The sequence below is a fragment of the Leptidea sinapis genome, chromosome 1, assembly GCF_905404315.1.
Source record: "Leptidea sinapis chromosome 1, ilLepSina1.1, whole genome shotgun sequence".
Classification (NCBI taxonomy): Eukaryota; Metazoa; Arthropoda; class Insecta; order Lepidoptera; family Pieridae; genus Leptidea; species Leptidea sinapis.
In genome coordinates this window covers 8,815,654-8,842,535 of record NC_066265.1, presented here as the reverse complement: position 1 = coordinate 8,842,535, position 26,882 = coordinate 8,815,654, and the positions used below count along the sequence as shown (strand labels likewise).

The 26,882-nt window shown below is 36.0% G+C and overlaps 1 protein-coding gene across 3 annotated transcripts in view; it reads right to left on the bottom strand.

The window, feature by feature from the left end:
• Positions 1 to 4,874: 4,874 nt before the first annotated feature.
• The window catches only part of LOC126971584 (cuticle protein 16.8-like), a 112,077-nt gene continuing 90,069 nt past the window's right edge, over positions 4,875 to 26,882 (bottom strand). Inside the window, exons 1-4 of one of the 3 annotated variants that reach the window (XM_050817948.1) lie at positions 25,226 to 25,391; positions 11,381 to 11,564; positions 10,535 to 10,735; positions 4,875 to 5,987 (exon numbers count right to left, since the gene is read on the bottom strand). In XM_050817948.1, the coding sequence (XP_050673905.1) occupies positions 5,803 to 5,987; positions 10,535 to 10,735; positions 11,381 to 11,564 (570 nt within the window). In that variant the 5' untranslated portion in view covers positions 25,226 to 25,391 and the 3' untranslated portion in view covers positions 4,875 to 5,802. Of the gene's footprint in view, positions 5,988 to 10,534; positions 10,736 to 11,380; positions 11,565 to 17,118; positions 17,275 to 25,225; positions 25,392 to 26,882 lie in introns of those variants that run through there. The other 2 variants (XM_050818032.1, XM_050818105.1) reach the window with 2 other exon arrangements.

Genomic DNA, 26,882 nt, shown 5'->3' with positions numbered 1-26,882 from the left:
GCATGTGAATATATTGTGAACTGAATGAATATTTGTTTATTAGGCGGAAGATGAGCTGAAATAAGAGAGATCGGCTGGTTTTTTTGATTTGCCATACTGACTTGGATGGCAGAGAACTCGATGTTAGTGAGAGCCGGAGAATCGATAGCTATACAGTGTAGAGACCTTTTGAAATAAATGAGGGTACCACCAATGTGGGTGGTGCGATAATTTTAACTAAGTTATAACTAGTGATACACCAATCGCATATACGTCGTTTTAAGAATGTCTCTTGCACTAAGAATAGGTCTTATTGATGTTCGTTAGGGAACTCCTTCACCAAGTCTAGTTGAGGCTTTAGGCCTTGGACGCTAAAATACTCTATACGGAGCGTATGTGGTTTGACCCGTCCACTTATATTATTAGGCATCGTTAATGTTATTGTTATATTTTCTCGTTATATCGGAGATTGCCCGGAAGATTCTAGCATTATCTGACATAATTTGAAATAGTGACTGCGGATTGTCCCGGACAGTAATGAGCCTGTTGGCCTCGCGGGATGCTCCTTCTCCCCGCACGCATCCCGGAGGCTCCGCGCATTGCGCTGGTCGAAGGCAGTCCGGCGTGCCGTGTTTGCCGAGGCACTTCACACATCTCGGGGTGTGCTCGCAATTGCGTGCCGAGTGCCCGTACAGCTGACATCTGTGACACTGACCGGGTCCCCGCGGTTGCGAGGAGCTTCGGCCCGGATGCCCCGAAGGGAGCAAACCGATTTTATATTTATAATATTCTTTCCCTCTTTGGTGAGGTCGAGGATGATAAGCATGTTAAATGGTTGCTTCGTGGTGGTGCCGCGCATACGGTGCACCTCATGTGCCAGGTATCCCACCAGCTCTTTGAAGTCCGACGGAATGTTGGCCTCGTCAAACTATTTGGGGACGTTCCTTAGCACGAGACACTCACAAGCTTCTCCTCGGGCAGGGCGTAGATGTAGAAACCCTAACTCAAATCCCTGAGAAGAGAAGTTAAGGCGGTCCGCTTCCTCTTTTGTCTCAAATTTTATCAGACACACTCTCGCCTGGAAGGAGAGCGTCTTTGGGATCTTGTTCTTTACTATAGGAGGCGAGCGCTTGGTCGGCGGTGGTTGGTGGGCTAATTAATAAAAATAAATATGAAGTATCCTAACAATATATAAACAAATACTTAAAGTGCGTTCTAGAGTACATACATACTGGTGCTAGCGCCTAGCACCATCAATCGGCAAACCATGTAGACATATTATATAGTGCCGATATTGACTCTGCGCAATCTATCTCCAACAAGGATGATCGCATGTAGTACTTATTAATTAACCATTTTTTTATTTATTTAAGTGAAAGCTTCCTTTTCATTTCTCATACTCGGAAAGTATTGTTGTTTTGATCTGATTATTCGGTGGAAAATGCTGCTTCCTTCCATAGAGAGGGAAAAATTCATACAAATTACTTCCCACCTAAGTGCCGGAATGAACTTTAAAAATAGAACTGCTTTCAGCTATGAAGAGTTTTATGTAAAAAAAAAAATATTTAAATAAATGCCATGTGTCTTTCTAAACAGCCAGTGTGAACTTAGCGCAAACTTCTTTGAACGGAATAATAATGAGTTCAAGCGATTCTGAAATGTTAACACCAGATTCAACTAGAGACGAGGCAAATTGTGTTATTGAAAATCTATTGCCAGAAAGCTCTAAAGAAAGATATATAACAAAATACAATGATTTTATGAAGTGGCGAGTAGAGAAGAATATAAAATCGTTTTCCGAAAGTGTATTTCTTACATATTTTAATGGACTGTGTAGTAAACTACAGCCTTCTACGCTATGGAGCCGATATTTTTTGCTCAAGAGTACACTGACCCCCTTATTCATAATGGTCCGCTAACTTTAAACAGCCGCTAAGGAGTGTTTTTTCTCAATGCATATAATACAACACAATAAGCAATGCTTTAAGTTAGCAGACTATTATGAATAAGGGGGTTGGTGTAAAACACAATGTAAATTTGAAAAAATTCCATATATTAACATCACTTTTGAAAAGACAGTCTCAGGGGTTCAAGAGTAGGAAATCTAAGGTTTTCACCTCTCATGAAGTGGATTTTTTTTTAAATGATGCTCCTGACGAGGTATATTTGGCAGTGAAGGTAAGTTTCCCTAAGTATTTATGTAATTATTATAAAAATGAACGTATTTATTACACAAATATTAAAAAATTACGTGTTTCACAGGTGGTATTGACACTCGGTATAAACGGCGCTTGCAGAAGCAGTGAACTCACAAATTTGACAATTAAGGACATTGAAAGTCAAGGCCAATTATTACTAGTAAAACTGACTAAAACAAAAAAAAATATTGAGCGCTCATTTGTAGTACAAGAAGAGTCTGCACAAATAGTAAAGAAATATCAAAAAATGAGACCTAGTGATGTGAAAACGGACCGTTTTTTTCTCAACTATCAGAAGGGAAAATGCTATAAACAAGTGATTGGTAAAAATAAAATCTCAGTTATGCCGAAGCAGATAGCAACATATTAGAATTTACCAAACTGAGCAGTATACCGGACATTGTTATAGACGAACGTCAGCAACACTTTTAGCCGATGCTGGGGCAAACATGACAACGTTAAAAAGACATGGAGGCTGGAAATCCAGTCACAAAGGCTACATTGAAGATTCAGTCCAAAATAAAACTAAACTTTCAACCAAATTAACTGAAACTATAAAAATACTAGATATTCTAGATATTCTAGAATTAGGGCGGAATTAGGGCAGGGAGTATCCGCCATGGAATCCATCGTCTGATGAAATACCAGAGTCTCTCACTTTTACAGATATCCAGAACAGCCAAATTTGTCAAAATATATCAAAGAGCATAAACATTCCAAACAAAAATATTACTTTTAATTTCACGAATTGTCCTAATTTGACAATTAATTTTAAATAGGTGTTACTAATATTATTATATATTATGAATAAATAGTTTAGGTAAACAACTAGTTTTATTTTCCTCATATTCGAAATGAAAAGTACTATGTTTAACACGGGTAAAAGAATCATTTCCTGCTCGGACTATAGCCGTCTAAATACCTCGGGAAATGATTCTTTCGAACCCTCGGTTAACAATCTACTATATCATGGGATTTGAAAGTCGTGAAACGAAAAAGCGTCAGTAAAAAGAGCAGACATATAAATTCATAATATTTAAGATGGGAGATAATGAGATAGGTAGCATTGAAGCGCATAGGAAGCATTAGCGTTGAAGAAGAGATTGTCTTATATGACGCGAGTATTGACGCCATGCGCACGACGTATTACTATATAGACCCCAAGAGAACATATATAATATATATTATTGGTGATAGTAATGTCTTTCATAGCGGTTGAAATTATGTGTCATCCTAGCAATACGTACCAGGACTTCATAATATGCAGCTTAGAGGTTCATGCACAATGCAGGTTTCACTTCTGACACGCAGTTTCGTTCGTTTCTTTCTTTGTGCGCCCGCAATTTATTTTATTACGCTATTTTCTAAGTAACTTTTCTAATAAATATTTTTATTTTACTATATTTTACCTAGAATTTCGGATCTTTATCAGCCTCCATTTTCCTTTCATAAATTATCTCTCAATCGAGATCAATAAGACATGTATCTACCTGCCCAGAAATCTGATTTCGTCGCTTTTTTTTTCATTTGACGATATTATATAAAAACACAGCTATTCAATGTAAATTAAAAAACGCATTTTATAATTATCACACTCACTCACCCAAACACACATATACATACATATCGTCACACACCCACACCTTATTATTGTTAAGTAGGTACCTACTTAATGATTATAGGTATGGAAGAGCGGGATCTTCTGACACAGGTTTTTTCACCTAAAAGAAGGTTCCAACCAATTATATAAAGTAATACGGTTGGTACCAATAGAAAAATTTGAATTTGAATTGTGTAATTAATCGCTTCATAATGTACCTTGCCTAAAGGATTCTGATAATGCTTGCAAATTCATGAAAGTATTGGATCAGATTCTCGATCAGAACCTCGTATAGTGATGTGCCTCTGCGACTGTTTTTATCGATATTTAAAAATTATTTAGTGTACTTCAGTAATTTTCACAGCATCATGACGTACGGTATTTTACTGTGGGGTCATGCTGCTGACATTGATATAGTGTTTCCTCCGCAAAAGAGAGTTGTTTGTGCTATATATCAACTTGGTTATAGACAGTTTGTCAAAGAAATATTTAAAGAAGTAAATGTTATGACTGTTCATTGTCAGTATATTTATGAAAATTCAACATACGTTCACAAAAATCGTCAACTTTTTGCTCTTATTTTCATTATTATAACACTAGAAAGAAATAAGGGATTGCTTGTAACTAATTCTAGTAGACTTCATAAGATACATAATAGCTTGAGCTTAGCTTTATGGGTAAATGTCTACACTTTTATAATAAAGTCCCAGCCACTGTTCAGGCATTATCTATAAATAGATTTAAATTTTTATTAAAAAATGGCTCTGTCATAATCCTACTACTGCACAGCTTAATATCTATGTGATCCGACAGCCAGGGACTAGATTATGATTATTTTATAACAATAGCAATGACAGTACAACTAAGTACTATCTAGTATATTAGACATGACATCAAAAAGAATTCTAAAGTAATCAATTTTGAGAAAATAAATGCCTTTGATGCCTTTTAAATCAGTGGCTGTACACAAATTGTGACTGCGTCTGAATTCCATTATCTATACTAGCGAACTGGCAAAATGGAAAAAATCGGTATCATAATATAACACCGCTTCTGAAAGTGTAAAGATGAATCGTGCAAAAAATAAATCAAATACATAGATCAAAAGTATTTACATACATACATAGTTTATTAAATATTAATTTAACAATATGGCTTACAAAACACAACATTTAGATAACGGAATTTGAATGCTGACATCGACAATCAACAATTAACATACAATTGGTATTTTGGAATATTGGTATTCCATATAATGTAAGGCACCTATATAATAAAAACTCAGTACTACTGGATTACACAAGAAAGTCATTTATAGTTAATGACCGAGTGCTAGTTCTTTATTTTTTTTTAAGTAGGCAAAGTATAAATGTAGAAAAATATAAATTGTGACTGAAAGTGTAGGCAGAGCTCAGAATAATAAGTAACTATTATGAACAGAATATGAATCCAAAAGCGTTCCTTCAAAATTTCTGTTTAACGGTTTGATGAAACCTTTCGCAGATATGATAATATTCTTAGACCACGGTCTATAATCATATAAAGATACATCAAAATTGCAATCTTCGAAAATCGTTTTATTATAAAAAGTGGCTGAGAGAAATGAGAAAATTGACGGAACTAGCAGATGCCCTGACATAGAAGCAGTAACATCTGCCAGAACGGAGGTAATATGATATGAGTTGCATTTATTTATTTGTAGTGTTATTAGTATTCTTTTTGATAAACGCGAGTGTAAACATTAAATAAGTTTAATGGATTAAATCGCGTGTAATTGTAATTGTGTAACATTGGATTTTGTGTAAAAATCTAGTTGTAAAAGTCCCCCTCAACATGTGTTCTGGAAAGGTCTCAAAACGTTGGGTTAACTAAAATAATAATAAAAATATAACTTTTACGCAAAATCTAATGTAAAAATACAGCTCAATCAGCGTTTTAACCCTTTAAACAGTGTTTTTTTTTAAATGAAGTGTTATTGCACGACTACACGCCTCAGATAGTTTCATCATAATCTCGTGACGCAAGCTAGAGCGCGAGCGGCTGCAGGTGCTGCCTCTCCTCTTCTCGCAAGCCCTCCAGTTCCTGCTGTCTCTCTTGCTCGTCGCGCTCAGCTGCGATCCGTGCGTGCTGCTCAGCGATCACTCGGAACAGCTGAGCGTGCTTGGCCGTCGCAGCCGCGACCGCCTCCGACTGCCGTGGCACCGATGTCTCTGTCACAGAATTGTTTTATGGAATAGGAGTACAGATTGCATGGGGTGGTTTTCACTAGCACCCGCAGCCTCTTCTTCAAGATATGAAACACGGATAAGCTTTGTTTGATGTTGAAAATGTCCAATTCAAATATTTGTATTCAAAATAGGATATTATGATTTCACTTATTGAAAAAATTATCACCCATTCGAAAAAGTATGCCTTAGACCTGAGAAGAACGGGTGTAAGAAACTCAGCGGGCTTCTTTTTTGCACACAAACGTTTTATAACATTTTTTTGAATTTCGTTATACATTTGTTTTGACCATTTTCTGAAATAATGAAATAAATTATTATTATTACCAAAGACTTATAATGAGACTTAGCAAGATTAACCACGCAAGAAAGGTTAGTCCAAATGACTAAGTATAGGTTATTAGTGAAATTCAACACTCAGATAATTAATTAAAGAATGATAGGGACAAATTGAGGGTAAAAAGCCAGCGCTGAACTACCGGCGCTTATCAACTGGTCCAGGCTATATGTAGCAGTTGCTATAGTAGACCTGTTTCTTGTGTTAGGATTAGGAGTTGTATAAGAGTCACACAAATCGTCAAGCTCGTCAAATGAAGATACTTTGGAAAGAAAAGATTACGAAAGAGCAAATTTTTACGGAAAACATAACACCACCCAATACTATGAATGATTTCATTGATATACATCTACAGCATCTACAAACCAGACCATTTATTTCTGGTTCGTGCATGAGCTGATTGATTTGTAAGCTTCACGCGTTGATAAGCCATTTGCAATTAAATATCTTAACTCGAAAAATTAAAAATTATTAATTATTAATCTGGCGACTTATGGGGCATGTTGGTAAAAACTTTTGGCCATAATATCAAATTACAACAAATATATCAAATTACCCAGCCCAGATATTACATTATATGCCTTTGTTTTAAACGGGTGACAAAAAACGATCCTTCAAATTACAGGCCCATATTTTATTACCTTGTATCAATTATACATTAAAAATATTATGGACATACTGCTTGTTAAGTTTTTTTTAATTTAAACTTATATGTGAAAGTCACTAGGAAAGGCCGATATTTTTAGTTTTTTTTAGATTATTTGTATTCCGCGTGGAAGGATCTATGCATACATACTCCTAAGTATTTTGTTACTTAGCAAAGATGTATGACTGTGTCAATTATACTACCCTTTAAAAAATCTTTCACGATGGCGTTGAAGATACACCATTGAATCTAATGATATCATACTTAAAGAATCTAAGCCATTCAGTTAATGTTATCGAAGAAACAACCACAGTAGCTGGAATGTGATGGGTGTACCACAGGGTTCAATCTAAGAACCTTTTTTATTAGTCGTTTATAAAAACAATCCTGTTTCGTTTATTAATTATTTCATAAAGGTTTTCTTCTACCTTGAAAAATATTGAATTAAACATTATCAGTTACTTCTTTTCTTCTATTTTATTAGCAATAATTTCATACATGATACAAATTAAACGAAAACTCTCAATTTCGCCCCTCCAAATGCGTATCGGTTCAAAGCTTTATAGAAACAGGTCTTCATCTGTTTATCTATCACAAATTGTTTTAGTTAGGTGAATAGTGATACTATTAATAAGTCTTTTCCATGCTATACTAGTAGTACTATTAATTTTATTGCTTAATAAGGATAGCATTTTAATGATTTTATTTTCATTGCTATTTAATTTTAAATTGTTTTGCTAAGTCGAGCAAAAACAAGCAGCACGGCCGTACCTCATTTTCTCTAAGCAGTTCAGACCATTTTCGACCCCCTATACCTACGTTGTGGATAAAACGAGATTTTCAGTAAGCAAGTAGACATAGTATAAACACGGTATGTTTCATATTTTAATTCAATTTTGTGTTGGGAGTTAAGTGTATAAATAAAGGAAAATTAAAAGATTTTGCATATTCGCTCCAGTTCTAGATACAGTAACTGCATAAATTACTTTGTACTCCCATATATTATATATGAGATTACAAAGTTATTTATGCTATTTTATTTAAAGCTTAATATTTATGTCTGTAAGTTGATGTACGGCTAGCTACTTACGTAATAACTTAAGACTGAGGACCTTTAAGTAGGGATAAATAAATTAACTGACTAGGTTTTATATAGATCTCACAACTCTTTACGGTAGAAGAACTGATATTTATAAAATACTAGCTAACCCACCAAACGTTGTATTGCCGATATTAAAATCGTCGCGATACAAAAGTAACTGTTGATCGTAGATGGGTGAAAATTTGAAGTTGTATGTATTTTTTAATGCTGACTCATAATCAAACAAATTAAAAAAAAAATTTCGTGTGGACCACCCTTAACATTTAGGGGTATGAAAAATAGATGTTGGCCGATTCTCAGACCTACTCAATATGCTCACAAAATTTCATGAGAATCGGTCAAGCCGTTTCGGAGGAGTACGGGAACGAACATTGTGACACGAGAATTTTATATATAAGATATAAGCATACGCCTGTAATACGAGCCATCTGTCTTCTAAACTCTGTACTTGAGGTAGCACCATAGTGTGATCTATTTGCCAGCTCGATGGAATGTTTGGTCAAAGAATGTAAGAAAAGATTTGAGAGTTTGATGCCTGTAAGCTCTATAAAATAAGATAACTAGTTTATAATTTTCATTGTTTGTTTTTTCTTTAGTATAATATCTTTGTAACGCTTTAGATTTAATCTGTAATGTTACATTGTATCTTTGATAAATAAAATAAAATATAGATAGATAGATAAGATATAGATTATATAAGACTTATGTGATAAATGCACTATTTGTCTTAATATACTTACAGATGCTCTCGTACGTTGAGAGCATCGGTATGTATATTAATATGAAATTCGTAGTCTTTTAATTGTATTATTCGTTACTTTTGTTTTGGCTGGATTAGTTGATAAATCCGCTTTTCTGCTTTTATTAATAGACCTGAGTCGAAAAAGACATGGTATTTTTGGGATGGTTGTCGCAAAAGATTCAATATTGACGAAAGATAGCCACGGATTCAAATTCAAATATTTTTATTCAAAATAGGATGTGGCATCACTTATTGAAAGTCAAAAACAACCACCCATTCCAAAATGAATGCCTCAGACCTGAGAAGAATGGGCGCAACAAACTCAGCGGGCTTTTTTTTTCATCGAATAAATATGTTTACAAAGTAATATTGTACAATTAAACTTATTATTTAATAGCCTGAGGGCGGTCACTCCATTCCCAATCTGTGGTATCATTAAGAAAGTCATTTATGTTATAGTAACCTTTACCACACAAACGTTTTTTAACAATTCTTTTGAATAACGTTATACTTTTGTTTTGAACATTTTCTGGGATCTTGTTGTAAAAGCATATACATCGTCCCACAAAAGACTAACTCGACTTAGCCGAGTAGTAGGCATCATAAGTTTATGTCTGTTCCTGGTGTTAACATTATGGTTATGACAGTTTCTGGCAAATTCACTTATGTGCCTATGAACATACATTACATTATCATAATCATAAGATATATTGAGAAGCAACAGTCAAGATGTTAATTTCTTTAAATTTTGCTCTCAATGATTCTTTAGGACCTAGGTTATAAATAGCGCGAATAGCCCTCTTCTGCAGCACAAATATTGTATTAATATCGGCAGCGTTGCTCCATAGCAATATACCATAGGACATAATACTATGGAAATAACTAAAGTATACTAGTCGCGCCGAGGTGGGAGACTTTATGAAAGACCAACCAACGTATTCCGGCGATCTTGACCAGATCGTCGGTCCATCTTGTGGTGGCCTACCAACACTGCGTCTTCCGGTACGTGGTCGCCATTCGACAACTTTACTGCCCCAACGGCCATCTGTCCGTCGAACTATGTGCCCTGCCCGCTTCCACTTCAGTTTCGCAATCATTTGGATTATGTCGGTAACTTTGGTTCTCCTACGGATCTAGTCATTTCTGATTCGGCCTCGCAGGGAACCTCCGAGCATAGGCCTCTCCATAGCCCTCTGAGCTACACATTGGTTGAAAACCTTCGTCTTCAGACACTGTGGTATTTGCTTCTTAACTAACTACGTAACTATTGCCATCTTGTAAAAATTGCATTATACAATGACTACCACCAGGTATTCCCCGGACCATAAAAAGAATAGGGAAGTCCTAATGGTGTCGTAAAAGATGACTTAGGGCATTTATCAGTGGGTGTCTCCTTTGCACAGGACGCCGGCTAGCTTATGGGTACCACAATGGCGCCTTTTTCTGCCGTGAAACAGTAATCTGTAAGAATTACTGTGTTTCAGTCTGAAGGGTGCCGTAGCTAGTGAAATTACTGAGACTTAACATTTTATGTTTTAAGGTTACGAGTACAATTGTAGTGCTACTCAGAATTTCTGTTTTTGTTTTAATCCTGAGCGGCACTGCATTGTAATGGACAGGGCGTATTAATTACCACCAGCTGAACGTAATGCTCGTCTCGTTCCTTATTGTCATAAAAGAAGACAAGATGAGAGTTAGAGCTCACCATCAGGGTGGGGGTGCTGTGCATGCTCTTCAGCAATCTTAGCGTAGAGTTGAAAGTGGCGGTCCTTAGCTCGTGCGACGGACTCCGAGTCACTGGGGTGGTCTGGCGGCGCGTCGCTCAGCACCGGGTGGAAGCCCTCACGGTCAGCCACGTAGTCCACTGTGCGGACCTTCTGCCGCGGGTCCACGTACGAGAAAGTTCCTGGAAAATCATCAATTACACCATGTACATTCTAAATGGAAATGATTAACATCTTATGTCTCAAGATGATGAGCGCAGTTGTAGAGCCACTCAGGATTTTTGGGGTTTTTATAATTAGTATTTATAATTTTAAATAAAATATATTTTTTTACACTATTTTCAATTTAAATTTATTTTATATTTTTAGTTGAATTTTATATAAAGCGTGCTTTTTAGTTTTTTTTACTATTATTTATTTTTATTAAAGATAAAAACACAATTAGGCTTTTCTTTCATCCTCTTAAGTGTGATGATACTATCATTATAAAAAACATTTTCGCAAATATTACAAGAAATATGAAGAAGTTGATTTTGTTGTAAAAAATTATATTACCTCAACAGATACACTTAATGGATAGATATGTGGTATACCGGCTGAATATCAACTTTCAAGTTTACACCAAGTAATCTACTTCAAACTACACTAAATAAGGGGCACCAGACAAGAAATTATTTTAAATTAAGTATTTAGAATTTTATATAAGTAAGAAGTATATTGTAAGAAGCGGTGATATTATGCATCTTTGGCGAACACCTGCACTGGGATGGAAGTTTTTTAACATTCATTAATTATCTATAGATATAGTATAATGCTATCTATCATACCTCGCACCACGCCGCTGCCATCGCTGACCTCCGCGTGCTGCCGGTCGGTGTGCCCGGGGAACCTTCCCGCCGTGTACGAGAACGCGTACGGCCGGGGCGGCGGCGGCAACGTACTCGTCTCCAGCAGGTGGGACACGTCACCAGCCACCAACACCACACTGCTCATTAATACCCACACCAACATCTGAAACGTCATAACCGCTAGGATTATCGTCTTGCTATAATAATAATAAGCCAAGCTCTACTGGGACCGATCTATCATCACGGACAGAACTATCATTGCTAATAAGCCTGATATTGTGTTGGTAGATCGGTTAGAGCATCGGGCCGCTCCGTGTGATGATAACCATGTGAAAGCTGAAATAGACAAATTGTCGAAGTACCTAGACGTGACACACGGTTTCTGACATGTGGGATGTTGATTCAACAATAATTGTCCAAATAGTCGTTTCGTTAGCCTCGACCATTATCACAAGAGGCTCTCGCTTAGTAACTGGGTCAGTTACAGAAAGCAGCTGTTTTGGGAACGCCACGCATCGTGCGGAAGACCTCAATCTGTCGCCTGCGGGACTCTATTTTTTATATTTATATTTATACTATTGTTTTTTTATAAATATGTTATATACATAAATGTAGAAAGTAAGATGAAATTATTATAAAGAGAATAATAATTAAAATCAAACAAATGTTGCACCAAGAAACCGTCAGAATTATAACCATCAAAATTTCGTCAACAGGTGTAATACCAAAATCTCTGAAATCTGCTCTCAAACTTTTAGTTCTTCACGAAAATACATATATTCCCTTACAAAAATCAATAATTATAGATACTTGCTCTATAGTCCGCCGTTTTATGAACCCAACTTCTTTGACAATCCAAGACGAAAATCATACCAATCATCATTCATTAACACACAATTCATCAACACCACATCTTCATACGCAAAACACTTGAACCAAGTTACTTGGCATACGCTCGTACTTAGGTTCATTACCGACCTAAAGTCGAGAACAAAAATCTGTTCTAAAAATAATAATAATATAACAAAACGTTTATTTTCAGATAACTACGATCCATTGTAAGTAAACTTATAATCTAATTGTATTAGTAATTATAACTACGAAGGGACATATTTATTTTTATTAAATGGTCAACATACGGACAGTCACCTTACACCTTCAGAAACTTATTACTGCTGCCTCGAATTCAGCAGAGAAGAGAAGCCGCTTTTTTACGTAGGACGGCGCTATAGCTATTGACCTCTGCGTGTGCAAACATAGCTGACGTGCTACAAAAACGTGGCAGCTCCAACAGTGCTCTGAAGGTTTTGTCTTTCAGTCTTGTACTGGAATACTGGACTCGCAGGGCGCTGTACGATTTATTAGTGTAGCAAGCCTATGTTTCTGACTTTTATGTTATTCGAGTATTGTGTAGTCTTTTAATTAATTAAAGTTAATAATAAATTTTAATCGCTTTGCTGTCATTGTGAATATTTCATAGAGTACTGGATCCCCGATATATCTAGAAGCTCACGCAAGCAGTCTAATGGTTCGTACTGACACTGGGACTGGATATTGTCTGTTATTGTCCCATACAATCTGCTGGAACATCTCGCTCTACTGATGCAACGAGGATAACATCAAGTTGAATTTTCTTTTCTTATTTAAGTCTGCCAGTCCTGCCAGTATGACGCTTGGATACACATTTTAGGGCTTCGAACTCAATCGCTCACATCGTTGATCATAGTGTACCAATACCAAGGTGCTCATAATAATTGGGTATTCGCTAAATTCAATAAAAAAATAATAATAAATATTATTGTTTATAAAGATAGTGGGGATTACCATCACGACTAAGATGCAATAAGATCCGTTATTTATGACTTGTGGTAAACTAGTGATGAGATCACCACACGCGGACCGAACACATACCATCCGCTACCACACCTACTAAGTATTTATTATTGACAGACGTAACGCAATTGATTCAACCATTAACCGGTTCTGTACTGATGACTCCGAGGATGAGTATTAGTTGGAACAGAGATTTTATCTCAACAAAATTCTTACTTGGAACAGAGGCTTTATCTGAACAGAATATGTGCTGCAATTAGCAGTAATAAAGGTCTCCATTACAAAAGATTATCAAAAGGGAAAAAAAGATAAATAAGAAGGTATTTGCCATCATGAGCATGATGACAAACATACACATGCATATTTACTTTAACAGAAAACTTAAAATTTGATTTTAATATTATTATAAACATGCTTAACACACCCTTGCATGAAAGCAGGGAACTGAAAAATTTTAAACTTTCAATAAACAAATAGAGACATTAAATGCTAACAGAGTAGACTCAACAAACACAGAAGCGAACTTGCTACGCGACTTCAGGACTGAAACTCCACCCAAAACAAAAGGACTAGTAGCAAAATATGTCGACAATCATTGAGACGCTGACTGTGATTATAGACACAATGCGAATAAGCAGAATACAGAAACGAGAAAAATTTAAAGGGAGAAACCCTAAGCGGGTACTCGACAACTAGCAAACCGGGATATTTATTTAGTATCATAGAAAAATTATAATGATGATAATATTATTACCGCCGATCAAATATACAAAAGAAGAAAAGAGATATACCGAGAACTGAGATGGGTAATCAAGCAAAACACTGGTGAAGACAATGTTCATAAAGTAGGTATGCATAAAAGTACCAATTACAAGTTTAAAAGTGAGTGGGATATAATAATTGTTGAACACACAACGATACACAGAAACTGGAGATACGTGTTGAGCGACCGCGAACTGACCGCGGGCCGCTGGACACTTGACACTTGCGCCCTTGACCAGATACTATCACTTTCATCAAGGCCTTGACACACTGCCACAACACTTGACACTGGCGCCAATCGCTCGCACGACAGCTATCACAATAGGTCTGAATCAGATGTCTTCTAAGCTGGCCTACGAGCCCCACTCCCAAAATTATCATGATTTATTTCTCAAGCTCAATGGTTTAGTTTTTAGATAAAAGAAACACAATAATAATACATGTTTGCAACTGATATATTAAAGGAAGCTTCCACATCGTGAACAGATTATTACTACTAAGCTCCGAGTATTCAATTATATATTTTATTCATCATAGTGATATCACTTGCCGATTCTTGCTTTCTTTCAAATTCTACTGATTTTTTTAAATAGTAAAACAACAACAACAAAACAATACAGAGGGCAGAAAAATACTTTTAAGAATTTAAGGAATGGTATTTTCACTCAAAAATTAATATAATTTATAAGAAGTACTTAACTTATAAAAAGGAAGGTTACGTGGAAATTAAAATTCATAATATTTGCATAAAAAAATGAAATCCGATAAAGATCCGAATAAGATTCCCACGCGAGCAAAGTCACGGGCCCCATAAAGTACACAAATGAACACGGAACCTTCCCCTTAAAAGGCATAAAAGGCATTTATTTTCTCAAAATTGATTCCTTTAGAATTCTTTTTGATGTCATTTCTTATACTACTAGATACTACCGCTTCGGAAACAAATGGCGCTCTGAGAGAGAAGAAGCGGCACAAGAAACTCTCCCAGCATTCTTTTTTTTGCGCTCTTTTCAATAAAAATATACAATATTGTACAGTCGCTATAAAATAATCACAATCTAGTCCCAGGCAGTCCGATCATTTAGATATTCAGCAGTGGAGTAATAGGATTTACGACAGAGCCATTTTTTTATAAAACATTTAAATTTATTTATAGATAATGCCTGAACAGTGGCTGGGACTTTATTGTAGAAGTGTATACATTTACCCTTAAAGCTATTATGTATCTTATTCATAATAGTCTGCTAACTTAGAGCATTGCTAATTCTCAATCTGTCTTCTTCTATTGACCTTAGTCAGAATGAGAAAAAACACTCCTAAGCGGCTGTTTAAAGTTAGCGGACCATTATGAATAAGGGGGAAGTGTCGTCTCTTTTACACACCATAGACAAGTCACAAACATCAATATTTGTTTCGTCAAGCACGAATTCGATGAGACCTGTTATATGTAAAACGTATGGACACTTACAAATTTTTATTGCTTTTGTGGTAAGGTTTATTTGAATTAAAAGATATATAATATGTAATAATTATATCTACTTAGATAATTTAAGCAATACAGGACACTGTAGCTTTTTAAAATGGGTTACAACTATTTTGTGTTTAACTGTGCCCATGATCTGATATTACGATTGTCTTCCACTTTTTTTTAAAATTGGCGTCCATTTTATCGTTGATCAGGAGACCAGAGCGCGGCGCTAATTCGACATCGAAATATCTGGATTGAAAATGCACCATTGCTAGTGCTACATTTGTTATATTTATTGAAATATCAATCACATCAAGTAAATTTGGATATTTCCATATCGGGCTAGAACTTAAAAGGTACTCAAATTTTGGAACAATAGAAGATCGAATTTAAGGAAAAATGATAATTAATCTTAAATAATCTGACCGAAAAGTTATAAATTTTTTTATTATGACCGTCTAAGATCGTTGGAATTGAAAAAAAAAATAAGGGAATCCTCCAATTAGGTGAAGTGAATTCGTATGCAAAACTTTAATATTGGGGGCGAGAACATTAAATTTATTGGTAATATTATCAACCCGATCTGAAATTTGGAAATTTAGCTAATAAAAAGTTTGCATTTCGAAAAGTTTATCTCAAAGTCGATTGAGCTAAAACTTTATTATTACTTTAACTTTACATATTAATATATTGTAACGGAAATGATTTGTAAAAAATGAAGATGTAACTGTTAATTTAATAGAGTGGCAATGAGCTTCTTGCTACTTCTTCTCTTTAAAGCACAATCTTTTCCGAAGTGGCGGTAGATGTAAAAATAAAAGAAAACTTTTGACAATCATAAGTGTCATTTCCTTGACCTACATGAATAAAGTGATTTTGATTTAATTTGATTTTACAGGGTTGGTGGAGCAAATAAATTTTTAATGTTTTTAAATTATCTCCAAACCGAGTTCCATAAAGATTTTTTTGTTTTTAAGTCTTTTTTGTGGAAAATAATCTCAAAATATTATAGCTTTTCGTCTCGCATTTTTAAATTTGGACCGATAATTGTTGTTTTAATATTGATTTATAACCAGTGTTTAGTGGCTTTTTATAAATCAAAAGAAATAATGAGATTTAAATTGATACTTTTTCGTAAATAAATTTTTGATGTTGCATTTTTTACTTATTTTGAAATAAAAAAAGCTAAAAAACATGATATCTCTAAACTTATTCACTTTTTCACTATGCATATAGGGATTTAAATATTCATAAATTATAGTCACCCCTATTACCCTCTAACTGGAATGTGTGAATATTAATCGACAAAATATGATCTAGCACAATATATATATGGATACTAACAGAGACAATCAGAGTGAACTAAAGTGTTAAGTATGTAAATGTATGATGTTTTGTATGTAGGTAGAAAATGAAGGAACCAACCAAATCAAAACAATACATTAATATTAATGATGAATTATTTTGGGTCCTCAATATTAATCTTGAAGGTAAGTCAGCATTTACATAACACACAATAATTAAGAAACATTATAACAATCCTACGATCACTTATAACGTAAAAAAAGGCTAAAATATTCTGGCGTGATCCCACCAGCGGAAAGAAGGATATTGTTAGATCTTTTATTTTATACACGCTTCTTATAAGCTTCACCTGTATGTATATCTCGGAGATTTATTTGGATCAAAAATCGGGCGTCACGGTGTTTGTATCCTCCAAGTTGTTTTAACTCGATCAGTGCGCACAACCAGCGCGGGCGCTAGCTTGAAGACGACTGCGACTTCTCAATGAGCGCTCTACTGATGGACAATAATAACTAACTTCAATCACGTCACCGACAGTGACGTACACAGTGACAACTTCAAACTCACTTTGAAAGATGACGTTCGCCATCAGTTCAGCCCAATACACAGAGTAGAATATAATCCTACAGGCCATATTACTTCTCCGACATATATTTGTTTGAACCGACTCATTTTGGCGCGATTTTGATCCACTTTAAACGGCCAGATTTCGTTCAAACTTCGAAGATTTATCAAAGACCGATGACAATATATTAATTTGATAAAATTATTCCATTATTCAATTTGCAAATTTTTGTTAGTTCATATTAATTCATATCATTTTTCATCTATCGGCGATAAGGCAGGAATTGATGTTCATTTTAAATTTCAACCATTATCTTTTCTATCAAAGCGTGTTTTTTAGTTTTTTGAAAATATTTTTATTATACAATTTTTTTAATGGATAGAACATAGATTCTTCATGCTTACTGTCATATTTCCAAATAAACGTTCTTCCAAAGCAATAAAAAATAAAGCCTAGGTATTCTTTGTACATACAAACTGATACTGTACGTACTACATAGTACCACTATCTAGGACTAATCTGGGTCAAAACACAGCTATTTCTAAGCTCTGTAGGACATATCAGTGGCCAGATCTCAGAATATTGATTTATACTAACTGTTTGCTCAATAAAAAAAGAAATTACTAAATTTATACAAGTGATTTAGGTACTTTGTTTTCACATCTGGTTTTTATTATTCAAACTAATATTACAATATTTGTAGATTATTTAATAAACTTTTTTTTCCCTTACTGCTTTGACCTCCTTTTTTGAATGAACGGCCAGCTCTTTTTCTGTCACAAACAGGGGAGGTCTCATTGTACCTATTAATACCCCGGTACACAAAAGTTTTACTAATACAGAACATATGGAGGGTTTTAAAAATTGCATTTGGCTCCATACCTACTTTGTGTAAAGCAATCACAGCGATCCGGTTCTCATTATCACCCCACTCTATTTTAATATCGCAAAATTCGCACAATGTACAATGTATTGGCGCCAAAATGAGAAAACTCAATGAACAATCATATAAAAATGACAGATTCCAATTTCAAATGAAATTTTTTTTTATTTTTAATTGTAACAGTATTATGGCCAGACTAACTATATAAATGTGCGTGTAAAGAGTGTAATTTGTTAGTTATACTAATAAATAAATCGATAAACGTATTTCTCTTCGGGCACAATGCGAATTTAGAAGCATGACGGCATTCCTTAAAGCATGAACCAGTTTCTAGTGTTGAAGCTCAAGTCGCTCACCTCTCCAGTATGTTAATATTGAACACGGAACTTGAGCAGCGCATCACCATGATTCACCGGGGGTGAAGGGCGCGGGCGGTAGTGCGTAGTAAACAAAATAAACAATTACATATGGTACCATGCTATGAGGACGTGGGACGGAACACCCACCACCTAAAACCTACGATGCTCACTTTTTAGGATGATCATGGTTACTATTGTGTTATTTTCATTTATGCGCAATAAAACATATCTTATATCTACAATTATATTAAATTAAAACTATCATTAGTGTATCAAGAGTATTTCCACGTCGGATAGCTAGGCTGATCCGTTGGTTTCCAGTAGCCATATTGAGGCGCGTCGATAGTACTTTGTACATTCTCCGCGCCTCTGGACCCCACGGGCCAAGTGTCTCAACACTAAAAGTCTGTTGCGTGCCGTAGCTAGTGAAATTACTGGGCAAATGAGATTTAACATCTTGGTGACGAGTGGAAATGTAGTGCTGCTCAGAATTTTAGGGCTTTTCAAGAATCCGGAGCGGCACTGCATTGTAATGGGCAGGGCGTATCAATTATCATCAGCTGAACGTCCTGCTCGACTCATCCTGTATTTTCATAAAAAAAGACTGACTAAGTACGACTTATTTGCGACAAGTTTATTATTGAAATATTTCTTTAAGCATGATTATTTTTGAAATCCAACACTTTCAGAAGCGCTTTTTAGACTGGGTCCACCAACTTTTTTTATTACAATATTTTTTTAAAACAACGTTAAGCTGATCGTAATCGATACGCCCTGCTCATTACATCACAATGCAGTGCCGCTCAGGATTCTTGAAAAACCCAAATATTCTGAGCGGGACTACAAATGCGACGCACACCTTGAGACATAAGATGTTAAGTGTCATTTGCCCAGCAATTTCATTAGCTACGGCGCCCTTCAGACGAAACACAATTATGCTTTCACATTACTGCTTCACGGCAGAAATAGTCACCGTTGTGGTACCCATAATCTAGCCAGCATCCTGTGCAAAAGTGCGTACTACGTACAGTGAAAGGTTTTAGATTTATATTGCAAAATAAACTGCAATAGGAATTTAACTCCTTGTGATTTTTTTAGCAAAAATTACAGTACAGATTTAATATACGTCTTAAAATTTTTGGATGATGTGGGATTCGAACCCGTGCCTCGTGGGTTACGTCGCAGCGCTCTTCCACGCCAACCGTCCGCAAAAGGCAAATCGTAAATCTTGCCATGTTTAGTTCAACTTGGAAATTGACTTGAGATGACGCTCTTGAATCTAAAAAAAACAGTATGTTTTTTTTAAAGAGATATTCGAAAAACGCATAGTTCATAAATTTTGGTACGTATTTGATCCCAGAAGTGAGGAATATCACTTAAAAATGATATTATACCACTCCTATGTGACAACGGAACATTATAGCAGCCGCTCGCGTACACAATATATTGTAATGAACGTGCACAATGATTGTAGTAGCAACAAGTAGATGCATTGAGGCGAACCCACGCGCGTCTGTTGACTGTTGTGTAACCGAAGTCACGGTACCGCACGTAACCGTAACCATTCGCCGTGCCGATCGCGATCTAACCGCAATTTGTGCGCGAGATCTCTTATCAAATGAGTTCTTAAACTTAATTTGAATGATCCGAATCTTTACATCTATTAAAATTTTACTCACGTGAATGTAATTAAGAGATTTAGCCGTTTATTCATAATAGTCTGCTAACTTAAAGCATTGCTAATTCTCACTCTGTCTTCTTCTATTGACCTAGTTTTTAGTGGTTAATATGAAAACTTGAGTGTCCTGGCATATACTTGTAGTACTGTGACCTGCATAACAATTAATGATGGATGTATGTGACAAATAATCGAAATGCTTAAGAAACAATGTGGGCGACAGCACACAGCCTTGGGGTACTCCAAGAACAAGTCGACAACGAGCTGTATATATAGCTACTTAAAAGATGACTTTTTAATATTAAATGACGATAAAAAGCAACGGAATGTTACAGTTTAGCTGATGTAATGTAGAAAAATCCTACTGTATTTTATAGAACCAATTATAGACACTAAAAAGTAATAAATAAATAAAAACTTCGTTTAAAAAATCGTCTTCAAAAACTAAAAAGTATAAAATAACTTAATAAAGATTTTATTTAATACACCGCTTCTGCAAACCTAGTTAGTACCTTTAATAATAATAAAATACTATTATTTGTTTTTGCTACCTATTGATAGGTTTGAAGTCGGTGTCAAGTCAAATTTAAAAGCTGGTATCAACACGCTCCACGCGTGACTTTAAGCGGGATTTTATTCTTTGTCTAGAACAAAACAACCCAAGCGGGCAGACGTCGCGTCGTTGATAACTACAGTAAGTAATCTGATTATAGTATTAAGTTTTATTCTGTTCAGGGCTTGGCACTGACTTATGAATACTACTATTGTATGTTTTACCTATCAATAGGTAACACATACAATAATAGTATTTTATTAATATTAAAGTTATAAAGTTTGCAGAAGCGGTGTATTAAATTAAATCTTTATTAAGTTTATTTTATACTTTTCAGTTATCGAAGTCGGTTTTTTAAACGCAGTTTATTTTTATTGTATGTACCAACCCTAGCACTCCGCCCAGACGTAGGTATAAATTTCAAGGAGACCGCTGATTTACGCTTCTGTACTATTACTGTATTATACTTGCAACTAAAAGCCGCCGCTCATCAATGTGTTAGGTATACCAGAAAATCGCTAGCCGATCGATCATGGCTAAAGACGCGCTATCCATAAGTATAACTTTCGTTGATCATCTAGATATACTAAGAGCTGGCGGTTAGTACTAGATAGTTAGCCAAATCCGAGCTTTTTTTTTTACAATAAAGGCCGAGCCGATCAGCTGATGGTAATTGATACGTCCTGCCCATTACAATGCAGTGGCGCTCAGGATTTCAGAAAAAGCCAAAAATTTTGAGAGGCACTACAATCGCGCTCGTCACCTTGGGATATAAGATGTTAAGTCTCATCTACCCAATAATTTCACTAGCTACAGCGCCCTTCAGATGGAAACACAATAATGCTTACACATTACTGCTTCACGGCAGAAATAGGCGCCGTTGTGTAAACCATAATCAAACTGGCATCCTGTGCAAAATAGCCTCCCACTCCCACAGCTCTCACCTTTTTTGGGGTCGGATGGATAAGGGCTGATGTCCATTGCTCTAGATTTAAAAATATAATTTAAAGTGGCTAAATAATCATAAATTTTATATGCTCTATATGAATTTGTTCATGACAGAAACAAGTTATAAGCGGATGGCGGACGAGGGATCTCAGCCGGAATCTTAATAGTTTTCGAGACAGTTCTCAACATTCCGGTATTAGCATAAATATTGGTGACCGGTGGCCTTGTAGCGAGAGCCAGTTTGATGCGCGCGCGTATGAGCTTATCACGGGATTCACTTGGTATGAGATAAGATGCCCTGCCTTGCATTTTAAGCACCGACGCGTCCTGAACTGTTTGTGAGACAAAATGACGAGACTACTGAAACATTCAAGTGTTTTTTGTGATATTCTCTGCCCATTAATCCGAGATTCAGAACGCAATTGCGCTCGCCACTCTGAGATATAAGATGTCAAGTCTCATTAGCCCAGAAATTTGACAAAAACACAAATGCTTGCACATTATGCTTCACTGTAGAAAAAGGCGTCGTTGTAGTATCTATCTGCGTAGCCACACGAGATGTGTGTAAAGTTATTTTTATTATTTTTTGTCGAATTTTTTTTTATGAATATAAGGGACGAGACGTTCCAGCTGATGGTAATTGATGCGCCCTGCCCATTACAGGAGTTTTGCAAAACTCATAAATTCTGAGCTGAACTACAAATGCGCTCGTCATCTTGAAACATAAAATGTTAAGTCTCATTTGCAAAATAATTTCAGTAGCTTCGGCGCCCTTCAGACCGAAACACAATAATGTGTAAACTTAGCTTCATGGCAGAAATAGGCGCCGTTGGGGTACCCGTATTTTTTTTATGGGAAAAGGAGGATAAACTCAGAAAGTGTACGCGCTATTTTTGAAGGTACGCATTTCGTATCGTCCCGGAAACACTGCACAATGAAGCTCATTCCACAGCTTTGCAGTACGTGGAAGAAAGGTCCTTGAAAACCGCACTATGGAGGACCGCCACACATCCAGATGTTGGGGATGATATCCTGATTTGTGGCGGACGTGTCGTGTGAAGGTGGAATTCAGCGGCAGGAATCAGGTGGTAATTTTTTTATCAAGGCGTGTAGATTTAAGCACATGAAACTGGACTAATAATAAACTTCGGACCACTCCCCAGTGATGGAGGTGGTTACAGTTGCACCACATAGAGTTAGTTAGAGTATTAATACAATTTCAACCCTCAAGGATATACTTGGTAGATTAGAGGTAGTAATGAATAAGGGTCGAGTGTACAAGAGCTGTGTGGAGGTGTCAGGTGTCGGAACCTGTGTCGGTGTTGTCAGTTTGCGTAGCTCGCTATGAACTAGATTCAAATGTTAAGCAATATTATCGCAACGTGCTAAACATTTGGAAATAACATTTCATATTATGTACCGTATCTCAATAGTATCGGATCATTGCTGAATACAGAATTATAGAGATAACGCTTATGTTGACATCAGCATCACAAACTTGTTATGCCTACTACTCGACTAAGTTCAGTTAGTAAGGTTTTGTCTGGCGGTGCATAGCGGCAGAAAATATTCAAAACAAATGTATTAAGAGATCCAAAAGAATAGTTAAACGACATTTATTTGATAAGGGTTATTATAATGATACCTTAGAGTCACAAATACACATTTCAATTAGAAATTTTATAAAAAAAGGTGTTGCACTCCGGGAGTGCCGGCAGAAGTGAAAACTGGAACATAAACGTTATGCATTTTTGAATATTTTGGAATGAATAGGGAATAAATTCGAACAAATTGCTTTATTTATCAATATAAAAGTACTAGCATTTATGTGGTTAAATACAATATTCATTTATTACGCTATCGTACACAAAAATGACAATTTATATTACTTAATAATTGAACACTTCAGAACTATTACAATTATTTTACATTAAATCTATCTCTCAGAAAAATCAACATTCATCCATAATTTCAACGACTGTCTTACGAATTTTCGATCAGGTCACGTGTCCTGACGCGAGATTAACATTTAATACTAGTCCCAAGAAAAGTTCTAAACGCCGCTTAAGAAGTTTTCACTCCAAAAAAACAAGAAGCCCGTTGAGGTTCATGTGCTTCTTCTTCTCAAGTCTGAGTCATAAATTTCGGTGGTAGTTAGTTGAACAAGTGATTTTTTTTATGAAAATAAGGGACGAGACGAGCAGGACGTTCAGCTGGTGGTAATTGATACGCCCTACCCATTACAATGCAGTGCCGCTCAGCATTCTTGAAAAACCCAAAAATTCTGAGCGGCACTACAATTGCGCTCGTCACCTTGAGACATAAGATGTTAAGTCTCATTTGCCTAATAATTTTACTAGCTACGGCGCCCTTCAGACCGAAACACAGTAATGTTTACACATTACTGCTAGACGGCAGAAATAGGCGCCGTTGTGGTACCCATCATCTAGCCAGCTTCCTATGCAAATGGCTCATTTGCTCCCACTAAAGTAAAGTGGGATTACCAGTGGGAGGGATAAAAAAGTTTCATATCCTATTTTGAATAAAGCTATTTGAATTTGAATATAGTGGTACCTTGTTGTAATAATAATAATAATATTGACACACTTTTTACACAAATTATCTTGTCCCAACTTAAGCATATATAGCCTGTGTTATGGGTGATATATTTAATACAATAGGCTTACTTAAACATACATAAATTGATATAAACATACATAAATACATTTAAACATCCATGACTCGGAAACAAACATCCATATTCATCATATAAATGCTTGCACCTACCGGGATTTGAACCCGAGACCTATAGCTTAGTAGGTAGGACCGCTAACCACTCGGCTATACATGCGAAGACACGTGTTACGCAAGCACGGATCCTCCGATACGAACCTAATAATAATATAATTCGGCATTCACTTTACCTTCGCAATTATATCAGGAGCGCTCATAAATTATGAAATACGTACTATAATAAAGCTGATGTTACGGTGCGTTATATTTTATTATGCTCTCTAGGAAGTAAAGGTAATGGTAAATGGTACGTAAATTAATACGTCCGTGGGTAAAGTTAATCAGATTGAGATTTGAAAGTGTGTGTCAATCATAAATTTTGACAGATCCAAATTGTTGCGTAGATGTTCTTCGGTTACTGTGTCTTAGATATCTGATCACTCTGTGAATCTAGATAGAATAATAATGAAAACTCCTCGTACATATGAAACAATCTTGTATACATCGAGAAAATACCTTAATTAATTAAAGTATACAAAATTATTTATATATCATATATCTATTGTAACGTAGAGATGTGTCTGCACTACATTAAAATAATGTTTAAACTAAATTGCACTTTTCTGTTCAAAATCGTCCTATTTGATTAAATTTGCGGTAGATATCTACTAGCGAATTTTTTTTTTTTTTATTTTCTAGTTCCTAATGAAATGTGTATAAATATAACACGAACTTACTGGTATGACTTGGTTGCGATAGAGAAACAGACGAACAGACGGAGCACAGAGGACGCGCTACCCGAGCAGTGGATCACAGACTGAAGAATGTTTAGTGTAGATGTAGAACTCTAGAGTGAGTGCCGACGGCCGCGCGGTATCAGAGTGGCGCCGGGCGCGGTGAAGGTGAACCGGTGGGACGGTTGTTACCGCAGTGTTGCCATCACATCGCTGCCGCAGCTATGAGCGCCTGGTACCGCCCGGCAAGTAACTCACTACGCCACCACATAGCTGCCGAGTGCTGAGTGTTGCCATATTTGTGGGCAATTAGTGCAACACCCGCCAGAACAGCGCGCCTCCATCACTTTTTTTATATAAATTAGGGACGAGTCGGACGTTCAGCTGATGGTAATTGATTCGACCTACCCATTACAAGCCGCACAGGATTCTTGAAAAACCCCACAAATTCTGAACGGCACTACAACTGCGCTCGTCACCTTGAGACATAAGATGTTAAGTCTCATATGCCCAGTAATTTCACTAGCTACGGCGCCCTTCAGACCGAAACACAGTAATGCTTACACATTACTGCTTCACGGCAGAAATAGGCACCGTTGTGGTACCCATAATCTAGCCTTAATTAGGCGAGTATAATACATATACATACAAAGTTCATAGATATAAAGACATGGAAGTGGTAATAGTCCATGTTTTCCAAAATAGCTCTCACACATTTTTTTGTGATACGAAAACCCTAGTAATATTTGTACATTTACTTACTCCACAAGAACAGTCCGTAACGTGAAACAGATTCAACGTAAGCGTGATAAACTAATTGTTGCTTGTAAACAAGTATCTGTTTTTATTTGTCTGAGAGATTAAACAAATTTGTAAATTTTGCCACAAATATTAGAAATATGTGATTTCCATCCAATGGTGTCATCCAGGAGCAATCCTAAAAACTTTGTTTGATTTACTGTGTTAACAGTGGTGGTATTATAATTAACTTTTAAGACTGGGATTTCAATTGGATATATTATGGTATATAACCGGTTATATGTATACATGTATGTAAATAATTCATCACGATATCTCTGGTACCAAAGGTACTGATTGGTCCTAACCGAAGTTTTGGAATTTGGTAGGAATACTGCATTCATCGAGTAGAGGTCAACTATAGAATTTTATGAAATTTCACCCGCAATGATATGTGTATCATTCAGAAATACGTTTATTTTTTTTTAGTGCCGCTCAAGATTCTTTAAAATCCCAAAAATTCTGAGGGGCTCTACATTTGCGCTTATTACCTTGAGATATAAAATGCTAAGTCTCATTTGCCTAAGACTGAAACACAATAATGCTAACAGATTACTGCTTTCAGGTAGAAAAAAGCCCCGTTATGCAAAGAAGCCTCCCACTGGTTATCCCTTAGTTGCTTCTTACGACACCCTAAGGGCCTGGGACTTCTCTATTCTTTTTATGCCCCGGGGCTTAATTTATAAGAGTTTTATTATCGACCTATACAGCCCGGTGGTTAATATCTAGTTCAATAGGCAGTCACAAACTGCCTATTGAACTAGAGATGTCGGGTTCAAATCCAGGTAGGTTCATTTATTTGTATGATGAATATGAATGTTTATATGTATTTATTTATGATTAAGATTTAATGGGACAGAAA